General features: G+C 48.5%; 1 protein-coding gene across 2 annotated transcripts in view; it reads left to right on the forward strand.

Annotated features, from left to right (window-relative positions):
* DOCK1 (dedicator of cytokinesis 1) overlaps positions 1-19807 on the forward strand; it is a 560513-nt gene that overhangs the window by 165604 nt on the left and 375102 nt on the right. For both annotated transcript variants that reach the window (XM_061403980.1, XM_061403979.1), the window contains exon 24: positions 18175-18245. In XM_061403980.1, coding sequence (XP_061259964.1) covers positions 18175-18245 — 71 coding nt within the window. The remainder of the gene's footprint in view (positions 1-18174; positions 18246-19807) is intronic.

A 19807-nucleotide genomic window follows, 5' to 3' on the forward strand; every position in this document is an offset into this window, starting at 1 on the left:
ATCCCAGATGCCTCGGGGCCAGAATACGAAATGTAAAACAGAAGCAGTACTGTAACAAATTCAGTAGACTTTACAAATGGTCCACATCAAAAAAAAAAAAAAATCTTAAAAAAAAAAAAAGTCATGGACACATAGGAAACCCACAGGGAGGAGGAAGTTGTCTACAAGCCAAGGGGGTGCCCACCTGCTGACACCTTGGTCTGGGGCTTCTGGAAGTCACTTAGTCCATGGATGCTATAACATCCCTTGTTGACTCACCCCTGTAACTGCAAGTACCGATGAGTTTCCTGAGCTTGGTTTTGACCTCCTAGCCTCCTCCTCACCCCGATTCACCTGCCGTCCAGGGGAAGGGATCTTGTCGAGGTGGCCAGAGCATGATCCAGGCCCTTGACCCTCTTCTCCTGGAAACAACACTGCTGAGGTTTCATTTGTCCTCGGGGCTCCACCCGCTTTGTTCTCTCTGTGACTTCCTCCTCCCGTGCCTGTTCCTCTGGGCCCATGGAGCCCTGTCCTGGGGCCCCGTCCCTTCTGAGCCCCTGTGTTCCTGGAGCAGGCCCACGAGCTCCTCGCCGTCCCCCTCTTCCATGCAGACAGAAGGACAGATGGACCCACGGCTTCCTCAGCCATCCCCCTCCTTGCTGGCTGGTCTCAGCCCCCCTCCTTTTCTGCTTTCACGTCCTCGGTGCACCCACTGTATTTCCTTCCATTCCTCTGTCTACCCGCCATGGCAGCATGCTTCCGGTTCTGGGGAACCTCTTCCGGTTCTGGGGAACCTCTTCCGGTTCTGGGGAACCTCTTCCGGTTCTGGGGAACCTCTTCCGGTTCTGGGGAACCTCGGGATAACTGAGGAGTCAGGCGCCCTGCCCGGAAGATTCTAGGAGAGTGATCCCCGGCCAGGGGAGGCCGCTGCCTGTGTCCCGGCTCTGGGCCGGCCCTGCCTTTCCAGACCACGGGGATGGTTGGCTGAGAGGCCAAGGTGGCCGTGGGGTAAGGGGTGGGCGGGCGAGCAGGGGACCGGGCACTCGGGTCTCCAGGAGAGACGTCGCCCCGAGCTGGTGTCTGGAATAGCCATAGTTAGTCTTCCCGACCAACTTTTCCTTTGGAGAAGAAGAGACTGACCTGCGGAAATATTTTTAATTACCTAACCCCGAGCTTTTCTTTTTTGGACAGCATTGATAAAAATTCCCCTTTCTCTGCCTCTGAGTACATTTTTACAGAGTTCTTAATTTGTGCGCGTGGTTTAAATCCTCTGACCTGCCTCGTCACTGGTTGCCGAGATGCAGCTATGGAAGAGTCTGTAGAAGGGGTCTCCGGGGTGACATTTCAGGACAATGGTCGGTGTTGGGAAGTCTGCATGCCTCTCCTTTCTGGTTTCCGTGGACTTATGCTTTAGCGGATTGTCTCGCATTTTGCTTTAATTAAAGCGCTGATGGTGGCTTGCTCCAGGCGAGACGTGGCTTTCCCGGTGAACCAGGCAGTGACATTGGAATCATCATTGCGGTGACTAATTTCATGCCTCATTTTAGAGGAAGTTTGAGGCACTCTGCTGTTTCCAGGGTGCTGGTCTGTTTTGGCTGGAAACCATCATGAGGGTCAGTCCCCCGTGTTACAGCTCGAGGGACAGACAGTGCCTCTGAATCACTAAGTAAAGAAAGGGCGGTCCTGTGTGCCATTTATAGTCGGTGGGGGTGGGGTAGGGAACAGCACATTCTGGTTTTTTTTTTTTTTTTCAGTTAGTTTTCTGGTGGTGAAATGTACATAGGTAAAATTTACCATCTTAGCCATTTAAAGGCGACCCCTTAGTACACTCATGATACTGTGAGCCCGTCACCGCTATCTGGTTCCCGTGCATTTTCACCACCCAGAAGGAAACCTGTGAGGATCACTCCCTGTCCCCCCTCCCTCAGCCCCTGGCCATCTCTCATCTGCTTTCTCTAAGAATGTGCCTATTTTGGGTAGGTCGTGTAGGTGACACAGTGAAGTGTGTGGCCTCTTAGGTCTGGCTTCTTTATTAAATTTTTTATTGGATTTTAGTTAGTGTTGGGGTATAATTTTAACTGCAGTAACGTGTTAGTTTCTGCTGTACAGCAAAGTGAATCAGCTATACATATACATATATCCCCCTTTTTTTGGATTTCCTTCCAATGTAGGTCACCACAAAGCACTGAGTAGGGTTCCCTATGCTCTGCAGTAGGTTTTCATTAGTTATGTATGTTATTGTTATGGTTGTTCAGTCACCAAGTCGTGTCCGACTCTTCGCTACCCCTGGCAGCATGCCAGGCCTCCCTGTCCCTCACCATCTCCTGGAGTTTTGCCCAAGTTCATGCCATTGCATTGGTGATGCCAGCCAACCATCTCATCCTTTGTTGCCTTCCCCTCCTCCTGCCTTCAGTCTTTCCCAGCATCAGGGTCTTTTCCAGTGAGTTGACTGTTTGCATGAGGTGGCCAAACTGTTGAAGCTTTAGCTTCAGCATCAGTCCTTCCAAAGGGTATTAAGGGTTGATTTCCTTTAAGATTGACTGGTTTAATCTCCCTATAGTCCAAGGGACTCTCAAGAGTCTTCTCCAGCACCATAGTTTGAAAGCATCAGTTCTTCGGTGTTGCTGCCTTCTTTATGATCCAACTCTCACAACTGGAAAGACCATAGCCTTTACTGTATGGACCTATTTTATCCATAGTATTAATATCAATAGTGTATACATGTCAGTTGCAATCTCGCAGTTCATCCCAGCCCTCTTTCCCCTACCTTGGTGTCCATATGTTTGTTTCCCACATCTGTTTGTCTCTTGGCCTCTTAGTATATTTTCAAGGTTCATCTGTGTTGTAGCCTGTGTCAGTACTTCCTTCAGTTTTATGGCAGAATCATATTTCTATGTTATGAATAGACTATATCCATTCATTAGTTGATGGACATTAGTTCTCACTTTTTGACTATTGTGAGTCCTACTACTATGAACAGTCTGCTACAAGGTTTTCTTGTAACACCTGTTTTTGTTCTTCAGAGAGAGAGTTGAGCGTGGACTGCTGGGTCATACGATAATTCTCTTTAATTCCTTGAGGAATGGGCATTTCTTTTTCTTGTATGAACTGAATTACATATGCAAGTTGATGTGGAAACGTGCCCCCTCCTTCTTTATGTGAAACCTTTCTCTCTAGGGCAAATGCAGGGCCGTCTTTGATGTTTTTGGACATCTAGGATCTTCACTGAGATTCGAGGCCCAAGGGGTTCAAGTTCACGCAGCGTTTTTCCCTGAGCAGGAGAGGGGGTGTCCGGAACGAAGAGGAGGACACATGAGGTCAGAGTCACGGGACAGCAAATCAATCTTGAGAAGTTAGAAATCACAACAGATATATTTTTCCAGGAGGGCTTCCTGTCAAAACCCAGGATTCCTAATCAAAGATGGCAACATCAGCATTATTTACAGCCTCCTAAATCGTGGAACCTGTGACATGGGAGGGCCCCTGGGCCAAGAAGACTTGAACCCTGTCTTCTAGGAAATGATTGAGCATGGCCGTGCATCAGACCTCTTCCCTGCAGGTTCCCATTTCATTCTCACAAGATTCATCCTCTGGGAGAAACCAAGAGAAATCAATACTGCCCTACCTCGGGGTTCAGGGGCCAACTTTGGGATAAAAGGAGCAGACTGCGGGATGCAGCTATGGTGTGTCTCTCGGCTCTGGATTGTCGGGGCTGTCACCCCTGATCAAGGCCTGTCCCTCCCCCTGCTGGGGGGGTGTGGGTGCTTGGACCTGCTGCTCTTTGTGTCACTCAAAGCAGGTGGTCTCAGACCCTTGCTGTGCATGGTTTATTCCTCCGAGTGTGATCAGCAGGAGCATTGACAGTAAATGCTGACAGACGTCTGCAGTAATGGACATTGCTATGTCATCCAAGTGGCATTTTGGTTTACTGGAAAATCATCTTAATTTTATTTTGCAAAACTGTTGGTTGGAGACAGATGGAAAATAAAAGTTCACTTTCGTCTTTCACTAGAGGGAGCGGGAGAAGTCTTTTCCTTTGGTCCTGGGATGGGAGGTGCATTCATTTCCCAGGACTGTCTTAAGAAATGAGCGCAGTCTGGATGGCTTAAAGCTTCAGAAATGTGTTCTCTCATGCTTCTGGAAGCGTCTGCAGGGCCACCTTCTCTCTGAAGACTCTGAGGGTCTTCTCTCTTCTCCTCCAGCTTGTGGTGGTATAGTTGCTAAGTCATGTCTGACTCTCTGCGGCCCTATGGACTGTAGCCCACCAGGCTCCTCTGTCTGTGGGATTCTGCAGGCAAGAATACTGGACTGGGTTGCCATTTCCTTCTTCAGGGGATCTTCCTGACCCAGTGATCGAAGCCATGTCTCCTACATTGGAAAGAGGGTTCTTAACTGCTGAGCCACCTGAGAAGCCCAGTGAATAAATAAACAACCCTGATCTAGTGTGCACTCATCTTAATTTGATTTCAGCTGCCGAGTCCCTATTTCTAAGTACGTTTGCTTCTGTGGTCCCTGAGGTTAGCAGTGGGACATGCTTTGTTGAGGAGGGGACATAGTTCCACCCACTACGGGCTGGTTTGTGCCTTGGGTACAGGGCAGCCAGTGTGTGCAGGGCCTGGGCTTAGGGCGGGAGTGGGAGGGAGGGCCTGGCTCTGAGTGTCGGGCCCTTGTTTGTTTCACGGTTTCCTCTCTTTCCAGGAGAGGACTTTCTTCACCTGTTTGGCTGTGTCTGATGCTGAGTGTCTCCATAGCCTTGACCATCATCTCTAATGGTTTTTCTGGGAGTAGTTGGGGTAGGCTGGGGCTTGGGAGCAGTGGGAGGTGCTGGGAGGGCAGAGAGAGGCAGGCTTCCTCCTGCATCCTGCCTTCTCTGCCGGGCCCCTTGGCCCACCCGCTTATGTTCCTCCAAGTCTCCGGCTGAGAGTTTTCAGTGCATGAGTAGAACACAAAGGTGATATGTCGTGTCCTTCAGTCGCTGTTTTCCAAACTGCCTCACTGTGGTGCCGGCCCTTAAGATGCTCTGAACAGACCATTTTCCTCTCTGAATTTCAAGTGTGTTTCAGGGAATTGCCATCATTTGAAAGGCATGCTTTGCTTCCTGGAAACTGTCTAGACAGGTAACCAATTTTCACCAATTTGGAGGCAGCGGAGGCCTGTTCAAAGGATTGCCCCCTTCTTGCTGGGCCTCCTCACTATATGGCTATGCTGGTAAAAAGTGAAAAAAAAAAGAAGTTCATAATTTAATTCGGATTTGTTCTTGCCGAGATTCCGGTAAGACTCCTCTGTTTTGCATGAGTCAGTTCCTAGCAAATGGGTTTTAGAAGGCTGAGGAGAGCACAGTGACTCCAAAGAAGCAGGCTTTGTTCTGGAAGGTGCTAATGGGTCCCCTTCTTTTTCTCTTGCTGTGTACTTAGTGCTATGTGGTCCTGCCACTGGGTCCCAGCTCCGGGGACCCCTGTGCTCTGCTGAGCGTCTCAGCCTGGCCTCACTCCCTGAGTCAGGGCGGCTCCCTGGCCCTTTGTCATCTTCCGGTTCCTTCCATCCTTGACCAAACTCTCCTGGGACCCTGAGTGCCCAGAATAGGGGAACCAGGATTCAACAGGTGTAGGAGGTCTCTCCAGGAGTGAGTCTTAACCACTGACAGGAGGGAGACAGGACGGAGCTCATGACCCCTGCTTCCCCACGGTCTCCATCCACGGGCGCATCCTTGTGTAGTGCAGAGGGGGCTAGCTCCTCTCTCCAGAGGCCCGACTGACCGAAGGACTGAGGGCTTCTGCCCTCTGGGGACCGTTTGTGAGGCAGTCACACAGGAGGGAGGCTCCTGTCTAACCTGGTGGTGCTTAACCAGGGGCTGTTTGGGAAAGTCAGAGACATCGTTCAATTGTGACAGTGAGTCTGTCCGTGTATGTGTGTGTGTGTGCTGTGTAAGATTACCTGACATTTGATGGGCTGGAGCCAGGGGTCGTAAAAGTGGACCTGCCCAGTGAAAATGACCTGTGAGAAGCACGGTGAGACCTTTCCTCACTGTGGATGTTCTCCAGGGGAGGCATAACACATTCTTTATCTGTTTCATTTTAATTCTAATAAAAGCAAGGTAACATGCAATTTACCATCGAAAGTTTTTTAAGTGTACAGTTCAATGGTGTAGTTATATTCACTAGATCTCTATAAGGTTTTCATCTTGCAATACTTTAAACTCTGTCCCCATTAGAAACCACTCCCCAGCCCCTGCCCCTGGCCACAACAATCCTGCTTTTGGTTCCTGTGAGTTTGCTTTAGATATAAGTGGAATCATACAGCCCTTGACCTTTTGTACTGGCTTATTTCACTTAGCATAATGTCCCTCAAGTTCATCTGTCTAGTAGCATGCATCAGAATCACCTTTGTTTTTGAGGCTGACTTACGTTTCATGGTGTGTATCAACATGTTTTCTTTATTCATTCATCTGTGGATGGATGTTTGCATTGCTTCCACCTCTTGGCAGTTGTGTATAAGGCTGCAGTGAGTAGAGATGTGTCTATGTATCGTTCATACTCTGCTTCCATTTCTTTTGAATAAACACCCAAGATGGGATTGTTGGATCATATGGTAGTTCTCAAGAGTCTTCTCCAATACCACAGTTTGAAAGCATCAGTTCTTAGGTGCCCAGTCTTCTTTATGGTCCAACTTTCACATCTGTACATGATTACTGGAGAAACCATAGCTTTGACTATATGGACCTTTGTGGGTAAAGTGATGTCTCTAAAGATGTGCAAGGAGATCAAACCAGTCAATTCTAAAGGAAATCAACCCCAAATGTTCACTGGGAAGGGCTAATGCTGAAGCTGAAGCTCCAATACTTTGGCCACCTGATATGAAGAGCCGACTCATTGGAAAAAACCTTGATGCTGGGGAATATTGAGGGCAGGAGGAGAAGTGGGCAACAGAGCATGAGATGGTTGGATGGCATCACCGACTCAATGGACATGAGTTTGAGCAAACTCTGGGAGATGGTGAAGGACAGGGAAGCTTGGTATGCTGCAGTCCATGGGGTCTCGAGGAATTGGACATGACTTAGCATCTGAACAACAACAATATGGTAGCTCTAGTTTTAATTTTTTGAGAGCCTCCATACTGTTTTCCTTGGAGAAGGCAATGGCACCCCACTCCAGTACTCTTGCCTGGAAAATCCCATGGATGGAGGAGCCTGGTGGGCTGCAGTCCATGGCGTCGCTAAGAGTCAGACAGGACTGAGCGACTTCACTTTCACTTTTCACTTTCCTGCATTGGAGAAGGAAATGGCAACCTACTCCAGTGTTCTTGCCTGGAGAATCCCAGGGACAGGGGAGCCTGGTGGGCTGCCGTCTATGAGGTCACACAGAGTTGGACACAACTCAAGGGACTTAGCAGCAGCAGCGGCATACTGTTTTCCTTAATGGCTATACCATTCCCCTTCCCATCAACAGTGCACAAGGGCTTCAGTATGTTTGCCCACACCTGCTATTTTTGGTTTTTTGATAGTAGCCATCTTTATGGATGTGAAGTAACATCTCACTGAGGCTAATTTGCACTAATGGTTAGTGATGTTGACCACCATTTCATGCCTATTGGCCATAACAAATAGATTTTTAAGAGTAGGAGCTTGCATTGGGTTCACTGAAGAATGCTTTCCTTGTTAACTTTTTGGTTTGGACTTTGTGATAGTGAAACCTGAAACTGCTCCATGAATCACTCCTCTAGTGATTTCCTCTGACTGCTCACTTGTCATTCAGGATTGCATGAACTGACTCGTTGGCGTTTGAGATGGGGAATGCTATTTGAAAGACCAGAGTCTGCTTCAAGGAAGCTTGGTTACAAAGAGAAGAGGTATTTTTTTGAGTTAAGACACAGAAGATGTAGGTAGTCTTGATTGAATGCGGTGTAAGGAACAGAAGCACTGTCTTTCGTTTTGTTCTGGATTCTTATGTGTCTAACTGTGGCTCAGACTGTCACATTCTGGAATCTCTCCAACGTGTTTCCATCATTTAACTGCATGAAGCCATCATGTCCAGTCATCTGCTCTGTTTAATTTATTCCTTATGAAAGATGCAAGCTCTGGTCCAGGGGCACCTCTTGGCTGAACTGGTCTTACTACACTTATCTGTATCAGGAAAGTTAAAAAAAACAGCAAAACTCATGGTTTCACAACCCTGAGGAAGGAAAGTGTGGTCAGAACTGAATCAAATGGACAGAAAACACTGAAACCAAAGTCCTAGAGAGAAAGAAATGAAACAGCTAAAAGAACCATGAAACGACAGGAAACGCTCAAAGTTTGCTAACTGCTTATGAGCCTGGTTCTTCTGAGCCTCTTTGGCCATGTCCCACATCTTCCAAAGATGGAACGTTGAAGTCTGAAAGGAGAATTTGTGGACCGTATATATTTTAACTTCAAACCTCCAAATGGAATCATTTTTATGCATATTCTGGAGAAATATGTAAATTAATAATTGCTTCATACATTATTCAAGAAAAACTTATTTTGTATCACCGATAGCTCTTGTAATCTTATATAAAGATATGCTAATGGGTTTAATTAAAATAATTATACTGAATAATGTAGCCTGAACTTTACCCTAAAATAGTGTCTATTAATCTTCATCAGTAGTAATATTTTTAGACAGAGAGACACTTACAACATTAAACCAATACTAGATGGAAAATGTGTTTTTTTTGTTTTGTTTTACAGTTTGGATTAAGTTGGCATTCTCATGAGATGCATGACAATTAAATTTGCTTAGAGAAGAGTATAAAATGTAATTTCTTTAACCTGAAGTGTTCCGGCAATTAGCAAACTTAGAGCATGTCCTGCCATTTCATAGTTCTTCTATGCGTTTCATTTCTTTGTCTCTACGACTTTGGTTTCAGTGTGTTTTCTGTCCATTTAATTCAGTTCTGACCACACTTTGCTTCCTCAGAGTTATGATATCATGAGTTTTTTTTTTAACTTTAAATTATACTTTATTGTTACCCTTCTCAGAGATGATTCTCTCTCTCTCTCTTAAGCTGTATAATTCATTTACAATGTTGTGTTAGTTTCAAGTGTACAGCATAGGGGTTCTGTTACACACACACACACGCCTATATATGCATGTATATTCTTTTTCAGATTCTTTTCCATGTAGGTTATTATAAGATACTGAGTATAGTTCCTTGTGCTATAAAGCCCTTATTGTTGATCTGTTTTATACAGGGTAGTGTGCTAGTTCCAAACTCCTAAATGACTCCTCCCTAATCCTCTTTGGTAACTACACATTTGCTTTCTAGGAGTCTATTTTTGTTTTGTAGTAAGTTCTTCTGTATCAGGCTTCCCTAGTGGCTCAAGTGGTAAAGAATCTGCCTGCAAGGCAGGAGACCGGCTTCAATCCCTGGGTCAGAAAGAGCCCCTAGAGAAGGGAATGGCAACCCACTCCAGTATTCTTGCCTAGAAAATCCCCCGGTCAGAGGAGCCTGGTGGGCTACAGTCCGTGGGGTCACAAAGAGTTGGATGCGACTGAGTGATGAACGCTTTTCACTTTCTTTTATATCATTTTGTTTTAGATTCCACACATAAATGACAGCATATGACACTTGACCTTCTGTGTTTGACTTACTTCAGTTGATGTGACCATCTCCAGATCCATCCATGTTGCTGCAGATGGCATTATTTCATTTTCTTACTGATGAGCAGAATTCCACTGTGTATATACACCACATCCTCTTTATGCGTTCATCTGGCAATGGACGTCTAGGTTGCTTATGCCTTGGCTATTATGGATAGTGCTGCTGTGAACAGTAGTGTGCCTGTATCTTTTTGGGTTAGAGTTTTTTATCTGTATAAATGCCCAGGAGTGGGATTCCTGGATCATAGGGTAAGTCTGTGGATACCATAAGTTCTTGATTGCCTGAATGTTAAGTGAGGATGCTAATATTAAGAGGGACACTCAGCAACTTGCTTGTCTTTTAAATGCACGAGTTGCAGGAAGAGGGACCCCTTCCAGGGCCTGAAACTGGGCTCTTGTCTAACACTCGGAAATGAAATGTCCGAGGAGACAAATGTGCTGACAAGGCAAGAGATTTTATTGGGAAAAGGCGCCTGGGTGGAGAGCAACAGGGTAAGGGAACCCAGGAGAACTGCTCTGCCATGTGGCTCGCAGTCTCCGCTTTTATGGTGATGGGATTAGTTTCTGGGTTGTCCTTAGCCAGTCATTCTGACTCAGAGTCCTTCCTGGTGGCGCCCGCCATGTCCAGCCAAGATGGATGCCAGAGAGAAGGATTCTGGGAGGTGGTCGGACATGTGGTGTCTCCTTTTGACCTTTCCTGAACTCTTCCGGTCGGTGGTGGCTTATTAGTTCCGTGTTCCTTACCAGGACCTCCTGTCATAAGACAACTCATGGAAATGGTGACCATGGTGCCTGGCCAGGGTGGAGGTTTCAGTCAGCGTGCTTCCCCTAACAGAAGTAGAAATAGCTTTGCCACTCGCCCCAGTTTTGTTTCTTGTCTCTGTGTCTTGCAGCCTTTCAGTCCCTGCTCAGTGGTGCGGGGAGCCCTATTGTAGGTTTTGGTGGTAATTCACAGTTTTACCTAAAGCCTTTATGTGCCCAAGTGTGCAGGCAATTCAAGTGTGTGCTCTCAGTGTGTCAGTGGGTCAATTTTTTTCAGTTGTGTTTGAGGCCCAAATACATTTAGAATTAGAGTCCCTCCTCACGTGGACAGATCAAAGCCTTCCCAAGTTCAAAGAGAAATGCCAGCCAGGACTTAAGCTGCCATTTCCTTAATTTAGGTACATTTAAAGTCAAATCTGAAGGAACAAACTTCCTTAGAAAGCAAACATGGATAAGTTCATTGACGACTTAAAAAGCAGGAGATGAATACACAAAGCTGAAGACAGTGAGTTCGTCTACTTTCCTCTTGTGCTGGTCTCTGTTCCTGCTTAGACCCCATCCCAGGGGTGTGTTCGCCCAGGTTATGTGGTCCCCAGCTCACGCCCTCAGAGGGCACAGAGGAAGAGACCCTCCTCCAACTCAGCCCTGTGTCTTGGGCACGTCCCAGAGGCCCCGTCCCCTCCCTGCCCCTCAGCCTCAGGGAACTGAGGCTGCTCCTCCGATGGCCCACAGGGAACCTTGCCAGGGCCTGGGTGGGGTCCCGGCCTCTCCTCTCCCATTCAAAACAGCCTTGCACATTTTGAGCAAGACTTTGTTTGAAAAAGAAACCGATTTACCAAAAGCAATGTAAAGAAAATAATAGCAGAAAACAGACCTCCCCAGTGCTCTGTATTCCTATTATCCTTCCTGTCTCTGAGAGTTGGCAAATGATTCTACACATTATTTACCACTTTAATCAGGACTTTATAAAGGTTTTCACTGAATGGAGAGTTTTGCACGTTGAAGTTTTTTTTTTTTTTTCATGCCGACCATTTTTTGAAAGCCTTTATTGAGTTTGTTAGACTGTTGCTTCTGTTTTATGTTTTGGTTTTTTAGGTCCTGAGGCATGTGTGGGTTTTAGCTCCCCCAACTAGGGATTGAACCCACACGCCCTGCCTTGGAAGGCCAGGGAAGGCCCCATGAAGGTTTGTGTGTTCACATTTGCACACAGCTGCATGCTCTCTGGTCTCCTCACCCAGGGGTGGCCCTGGCTGTCATCTATGAGCACTTATGATGAGTTGGGGGTGTCCCATCATCTCTGTGGGGACCCTCCACCCTCCTGACCGTCTTTGGAGGCTGCCCCATTAACCACTGTTAGGCTGCATCCTTTCCCACTGGGAGGTGTCTGGAAAGCCCTCTTCCTGAGTCCACACACTACAAGGCGCAGGCAACAGCTTGGCTCGGAGCCGGCGTGCTTGTCCAGGGTGGGGCCCCGGCTCCTGGGTGTCGGCCGCCTGCCTCCCTGTCCTGTCTGCACTGGGGACTTCCGTTTCTGGAGGTATCTTCTGCAGGTGAGATTCCTCCCAGCCGCCTCCATCACAAGACATCCGCCTTGTCTGCCCGGAGCTCACATCTCAAGGGGCTCTTGAAGCGGCAGCCCCATGCACTTGAAAGAGACCTGAATTCAGTGGAGTAGCTGGACTCCACCAAGGAGCCCAGAGCCTTTTTCTGCAGGCGCAAGCAGAAACCCAAACACTTAGAGATCTCGTCAAAGAACCAATATTAGAACTGGGCCAAACAAACTGGCTGGGCCCTTAGCGAGAGTGGGCGATGGCACGTGCTTTTTCAGGAGACCTAGGCTGCCCGGGGTGGGTAGGGGAACCTAAGGGTTCGCTCTGCCTCTTCTGGCAGCTGGTCAGCGTGGAGGGGATACATTTCGTGTATCAGCTGATATGGCCCATTTCTGTGCATGGAAAGCAGGGAGGGAGAGAGTCTTGAAGATGAAGGTGCTGTTGTGCAAAGGTCTGTCAGTCAGTGGAGCCTCCCTGGTGGCTTAGCCATAAAGGATCTGCCTGCCAAAGCAGAAGACCCAAGAGATGCGGGTTTGACCCCTCGGTCAGGAAGATGCCCTGGAGAAGGAAATGGCAACCCACTCCAGTATTCTTGCCTGGAGAATCCCATGGATAGAGGAGCCTGGGGGACTACAGTCCATGGGGTTGCAAAGAGTCGGACACGGCTAAGCAACTAAACAGCTGTCAGTTAGTGAGTCCTGGGGGTTCTACTGTGTCCAGGGTCCTTGGGCAGACCACAGCTGTGGGGCCCTGGTCTGGGGGAGACAGACACTTGGGATGCCTAACCTGGAATCTGTGTGCCTTGGAGAGAACGATGGCTAAGCTGAGGACTGAGAAGTTACCAAGGTAACTCTGTTTGGGGGCAAGGACAGGAGGGATGGGAACAGTGACCCAGGAAGAGGGAACAGCATGGACACAGCTTCGGAGTTAGCAGAGGGGCCCGGGACAGGGGGGAGACTGGGAGAGGCTCCACATGGTTGGAGAGGGTCCTGCTGGTAGAGTTGGAGGCCGCCGACTGGGAGAGCTGGGGAGGAAGTGGGGCCAGGGCCTCAGAGGCTGCTGGGCAGTCAGGAGCAGGGCAGTACCACCCTCAGATGTCAGTTAGACTTGCCTCTTAGGAAAGCGGCTCCAGCTGCGAATGGGCCGTGACCTTGAGGGGCTCAGAGTGCCGGCGGGAGCTCCCTTGGGAGGGGGTGGCTTCCTGACAGAGGGACACAGAAGTGGCCTGGACCAGGGTGGGAGCTCTAAGAATGGAGAAAGCAGTAAAGGCAAGGTGTGTGGGATCAGGAGGATCTGCCAGGCTCTGTGATTGGTCCAAAGTGGGTTTTAGGGAAGACAGAGTAGGAGGCTGTGATCTGGGGGTTTCAGGGTGCAGTGCTCTGAGCCTGGAGCACCAGGGCATGGGGTGGGGTCTCATCTGAGGCAGGGGGTTTGCTGCTTCTGTGAGGCTGCCCTGAACCCAGCTGCTGGGTGTGTGTGTGTGTGTGTGTGTGGTGCTCAGGAGAGAGCTGACCCCAGAGACAGACACTAGGAGTCAAGCTGGATGGAGGGGGTCCTCCCCGGGGTATGTGGACAAAGGCGAAAACTCTAGAATAGGACAGCTAGGACACCCACCTTTAAGGGAGGGGCAGGGGACAGAGGAAGGTGGCTGCCCCGGGAGGTGAGGGGTCACAGCGGTGTCACGGGAAGTCACCTGGGGCCAGACCTGGTGTCCCCGGGGCCCGGGCAGGAATGGAGGTGGGGTGGCGGCTGAGGGCGGGTGCAGGGAGCCTGCGGGGCACCTGTGGGGCGGCAGAACTGAGCCCTCAGCTTGGGAACCGTCTGTACAGGGCAGGGAGGTGCGGGGCGTGGGGCTCTGGGTGGTTTCAGGGTGCGCACACGTGTGACAGGAAGGGGCCGCTGGGGTGAGATCTGGGCCCCCTGGAGAGTGCCGGGTGGGAAACGTAGGCGGCCCTTGAGCAGACGGTGGGGCGGGGGGTCCCCTCCGTGGGGCCGGGTGCTGCCTCCCTTCACCTGGAAGCATGGGCAGAGGCCAGGCGTCCATGTAGACTTGTTTCGGCTTGAGTGGTGGGCAGGGCTGCCTGTCCATTTTCTCCTGAGGGTTTTGGTTTCCCCTGAAGGCGGAGGTGAGCTGAGCGGGGAGGGGCTGGGATCCTGGGCTGGAGGAGAGACGAGAGAGGCTGAAGTGGTCACCACGGCAAAGCGAAGGGTGGCGTGGAGCCCAGGACCACCAGAGATGGGGAGCTGGAGATGGGGTGTGGAGGAGACACCCCCTGCCTTCACATCGTTCCATCTGCCCATCCTTGTTGTGTTCTCCAGGACCCATGTGGGTTTGTGTTCTTCTCTGATCTCTGTCATCCTCACGAACTGAGATGTGATGTCCCTGGGATCCAGATCACCCGGAAGGATGCCCTGTTAACCAGCCTTTGGGGGTCATAGCGGGTCCAGCCCTCCCTCTGTGGGCGTCGCGGTGATGTCAGGTGGCAGAGCCTGGGAGCCCTGGGCAGCCGGGGGTGGACTACGAAGGCCCGCCTTGTTTGCCGCTGTCTGTCGGTCCTCGTGAGCTGGTATTTATCACCTGCTGCAGGCAGATGCTGCTTCGTGGGGTTCAGGATGAAAAGAGTGGTGCTGATGGGTCCTCTCCCCCCGGGGACCCTCACAAACTAGACAAGACAGTTTCAGGCCTGAGCGCTCAGCGGTGCAAACGTTTATTATTAAATGTCACAATAAATATCTTTCAGTTTTTCAAAGCAACTCCGAGGTAGTTGAAGCCGAACTTCGGAAACAGGAATGAAATTGTTTCCATTTAAGGTTCTTTTCAGAAGTTGCCTCTCGGAGCGGGGAGTTGGGATTCCTTGACCTGGCCAGCATTGAAGGACGGGGTTACCGCTGGGGGAAAAGGCACCAATAAGTCTGTTGTGCAGACTTTTTTTTTTTACAAATTATTTATGTATTTGTATTTTATTTTTGGCTGTCCTGGGTGTTGCTGCACGTGGGCTTTCTCTTATTGCTGCTTGTGGGGGCTTCTCTTTAAGTGCCGTGTGCAGGCTTCTCATTGCAGTGGCTTCTCTTGTTACAGAGCACAGGCTCTAAGGCACACGGACTTCAGCAGTTGGAGCTCATGGGCTCAGAAGTTGCAACTCCCAGGCTCTAAAACAGGCTCAGTAGCTGTGGTGCACAGGCTTAGTGGCTCTGAGACACGTGGGACCTTCCCGGACCAAAGACTGAGCCCGTGTCTCCTGCATTGGCAGGTGGATTCTTGTCCACTGAGCCACCAGGGAAGCCCTGTAGTGCAGACTGACAGGTAAACTTGGGTTCCCCAGCCTTGAGCATCTTGACTGTGGAGCGTGGAAGCTTTTGTGGGGTGGTTTCACTCTTACCCTGGAGGTGGATAGACTGGCTCCACAATCTGGCAAGCGGCTTCACTTTCTCATCTGTGAAAGGCATTGGTGGAAGACCTCTCTCTTTTGGCCGTGCTGAGGGCTTATTGCCAGGAGAGGCAAGCTCCTAGAGAAGTGTCTGGCAATTACAGAAAATTCACAGGTGATACCAGAGGAAACCTGAACTCATCTTTGAAGTTATTTGAATCTGACCGCTTAACTCTTGGACACCAGTGTTAAAAGGTCCAAGAATCTCTCAGGCATTTTCCATGGCTGTCCCTCCAGTTAATATATTTTTATTCATTTAAACATGTAAGGTATAGTTTGTACATGGTCATACAGGAGAGTTCTGCCCACCCCCTGCCTTCTTCAGTCCTTCACTAGGGATAAGCTCTCCCCAGACTCCATCCCCGGGAAGCCCCTGAGGTGTGCTCCCTCCCTCTAGTTGTGCCTTTTCTTGAATGTTCTAAAAATGGAATCAGTTTTAAGCTTTAAGCTTGTCTTCCATCTCAGAATGCACTTGAGTTTCATCCGTGTCAGATATAATAGCATCCTGGTATTTTTCATGACTGAGTAGTATTCCATTGTAGGGACTCACCTCTTGGAAACATTTGGGTTGTTTCTAGTTTTTGACAATTTCAAGTAACTGTACACATTCAGGCCGTCGATGCACAGAGTCAGACACAACTGAAGAGACTTCGCAGCAGCAGCAGTACACATTCAGACACAAGGTTTTGTGTGAGCCTGAGTTTGCATTTCCGTGGGGCCCCTCTCAGGAGTGTGATTGCTGGGCTGCGTGGGGAGTGCTTTCTCAAACTTGCAGATCCAGTTTGCTTTCAGACCTGTAGCATCTGCAGAAAGCACATGGTATGGTCAGATTTTTAGTTTTATTTTATTTTGGCTTAGCGATTCTAGTAGATGTTAGTGGGATCTCTTTGTGGTTTTAATTTGCATTTCCTTGGTGGCCAGCTTGTCACGTACCTATTTGTCACCCACGGATCTTCTTTGTAAACAGCGCCTCTTCAAAAAATCATTGGCCTATTTTAGGTGGAAGATTGCTTTCTTATTATTGAGTTTTAAGAATTCTTTGTATATGGTGGATATAAATCTTTATCATATGTGTGATTTGCAGTTATTTTCTCCTAGTGTGTGGCTCATCTGTTGTTATCTCAGCAGAAGTTCTTTTGAAGAGCAGAAATTCTTTATTTTGATGACATATAATTGATTAATTTTTTTTTCTTTTATGGACTATGCTTTTGTCATGCGAAAGAAATCTTTGCTTAGCCCAAATTCACAAGTATCTTCTTCCATGTTATAGTTTTTAGAATAGAAGATCTATGGGTCTAAGTTCCATTTAAAGTGAATTTTTATATAGGGAGTGAGGTGTGGAAGGAATTTCATTTGGTGCTGGAGGAGGGGGCGCCTTTGTCCCTTTGCTGCAAACCAGTCGACCATATATACTCAGGGTATTCTTTTAAAAATGGGTTTGTGCCTACTTGCTTTTGGAAAACAATGCTGACAACTGTTTTTGGTAATAGGTGTGGCACTATCTGTTCATCCAGTGCTCTTTTCAATTAGATTCTGAGCTTTATTGCAGCCCCTGGAGGTATTTGGATGAAAATAGTTTCCCTCCATTTCGTTCAGGAAGGGGGTGCCCAGCCTGATAGAAGGAGTCCTTTAGAGTGACAGGCAGGGGTGGGGGGCAATCCCAGCCAGGGTCAGGACTCTAAAATTCCAGGACTTTTCCCCAACCAGCTATAAATGATGGGCACTGAGGCTCTGGCTTCCCACCATATATTCCCCCCTCGCCCCCCCACAGAACTAAATTTTAATTCTAGCTCAGCTCAGTACTAACTGCGAGATCAGGGGCAAAGTCATTACCATCCCCATTGTCAGTTACCTTGCCTTCCAACACAGGTAACTCCCTGTAGGATTTATGTTGAAATTAAAGATAAACTATATAAGGATTTAGCACAGTGCAGGGGCTTCCCAGGTGGGGGCTCAGTGGTAAAGAATCCACCTGCCAACGCAGAAGAGATGGGTTCAATCCCTGGGCCAAGAAGATCCCCTGGAGGAGGAAATGGCAATCTGCCTAGAAAATCCCACGGACAGAAGAACCCGGCGGGCTGCAGTCCATGCAGTTGCATGGAGGCAGATACGACTTAATGGCTAAAGCAGCAGCAGCAGCATAGTGCAGGGCATGTATTAGAATCTATCGTTATTACCGTCAATTTATTTTTTGAAAGTAGGATTTCCTAGAAGATATGGAATATAAATATGGGAAATAAAGGTACTAAAGAAGAAAATGATTCCAAGAGACCTAGATATACAGGCAGTCATTTTTGGAATGGAACAAAGGCAATCACTGTAATTGTTGACAGTGTGAGGCTGCAGTGCATCTGATGGCTTGAGGGCACAGGTATTCTTTTGCTATAACTTCCTTAGAGTTAAGGAGAAAATCACATAAAAGCTTATTAGCGCAGTATAGGCATTCATTGGCAACCCACTCCAGTACTCTTGCTTGGAGAATTCTGTGGACAGAGGAGCCTGACCGGCTGCAGTCCATGGGGGTCGCAAAAAGTCGGACACAACTGAGCGACTAACTTTCAACTTTCACTTCTCAGGCATTCAGTGAGCAAGTGGAGAATATTGGCTTTAGCTAATGCTGTTGTTATTATTATGTGTCAGGATAACCATGTAATAAATCTCCATTGTTTGTGGATCAGAGGCTTTTTATTACCCCCTCTATTTCTGTTGTGTTTAACCATCATATGGAAAGTGTTGCCTTCTTGATCTGCCTCTGGTTCTTCATAGTGATTGCAATTTTGTATTCACATTTGCCAAACTGCATGATGCCCAACCTTCTTCTCTGTTCTTGGTTTGCAGGGGGCAGCGCTGAAATACTTGCCAACTATTGTCAACGATGTGAAATTGGTATTTGATCCCAAAGAGCTCAGGTAAGGAGCACCCAGGGCGAAGGCTTCCCCCATACCATGCTTGGACTCCTTTAGTTCATGGGATGCCAGGGTTCTGGTTCATGTCCATGAAGGTCCGTGCCCTGGATCCTTCCGGAACATGTTCTAGCTCATTATGTGAAAAAGGAATCATTTATCAACAGTCACAATAGTTTCTTTAGAAGATTAATTTTAGCTTCACGCATTAAATAATACAAATTTGGCATTTTGCATCCTTTAGAGTTGAAAATTCAATATGTGGTTCTTGGGTTTGGGTTTTGTTTTCAGAACCTAAACGTTTTGACACAGGAACTTTAATGTTCGCGTCTCACCTCCTCCACACAGCTTCTCTCCCGGGGGTTCCTGACCGAGAGCAGTGAACCTCAGACAGAGGCGCCAGAGGTTGTCAGTTCAGGTTATAGTAAAACCAAAACCAAACCAAACCAAACTCCAGGCAAGGTGGACATTGGCTGTCAGACCTCGGAGTCACGCTGGCGATGGAGTCCTTCCTTTCCGCTTTCAGTATTGCTGCCATCGCTGTCTAAGCCCAGTCTCGGGTGTATACCATGCAGATGACACTGCATTTGGAAAAGAGGTGTCGTGAGCAAGTGGGTCCATGGCCTCTGTGACCCCAGACATCACAGCACAGTCCTCGTCTGATCCTTGATTGGATTTTCTTAAAATTAATTGATTTATTTTAATTGGAGGCTCATGACTTTACAATATTGTAGTGGTTTTTGCCATACATTGACATGAATCAGCCATGGGAATACATGTGTCCCCCATCCTGAACCCACCTCCCACCCCATCCCATCCCTCAGGGTCATTCCAGTGCACTGGCCCTGAGCGCCCTGTCTCATGCATCGAACCTGGACTGGCGACTTGATTTAACATTTGATACAGTAAACGTATCCCCAAGTGATGGCACCATTTGACTAGCCAGCAAAGCCCACCTAAATATTGGTAAAGGGCCATGTGTCCCCTGGGTGGTTAAACGGAATGAAAAGCGGTCATCCTTGCTGCACTTTATGTCCACCGTAGGTCACTCCTGCCCTGGGAGTGAGGGGCGAGGGGCTCCTGGGGAGCTGCTCGCCTCATGAGTCATCTCGTGTCTGATGTGCCCGAGGATTTAGTGTCCCACGTGGACACATTTGTTTGCGGCCCCCAGACACCGACAGTGCCAGTTCTAGCTTAACAGGCGCTCGATGAGAAAAGGAGGAACAAACGGGCCCTTGGGCACCGTGTCTGCCCACTTGGGTCTCTGCACACCCGGCTCTCAGACAGTGGTCCAGGCAACAGCAGCCCCAGCGGGTCCGGGGACTTCCTGAATGTCAGGCTCTTTCCCAGATCTTCTGAATTAGAAATTATGGTGGGGTCCAGCCATTTGGTTTCAAAGATCCCTCCAGGTGCTTCCAATGAATGCTCCTGTTTGAGAACCTCAGATATGGAGAAAACGGGATGAACAAGGAGCTGAGGTTGGGTGGGTCATGGCCTCACTCTGGGCTGCCTTCCTGGGGCTCACGGGCCAGGCCTCCACTCATTACGGGGATGACTTCGATGTTCAC

The sequence above is a fragment of the Bos javanicus genome, chromosome 26 (genome assembly GCF_032452875.1).
Source record: "Bos javanicus breed banteng chromosome 26, ARS-OSU_banteng_1.0, whole genome shotgun sequence".
NCBI classification, from domain to species: Eukaryota; Metazoa; Chordata; class Mammalia; order Artiodactyla; family Bovidae; genus Bos; species Bos javanicus.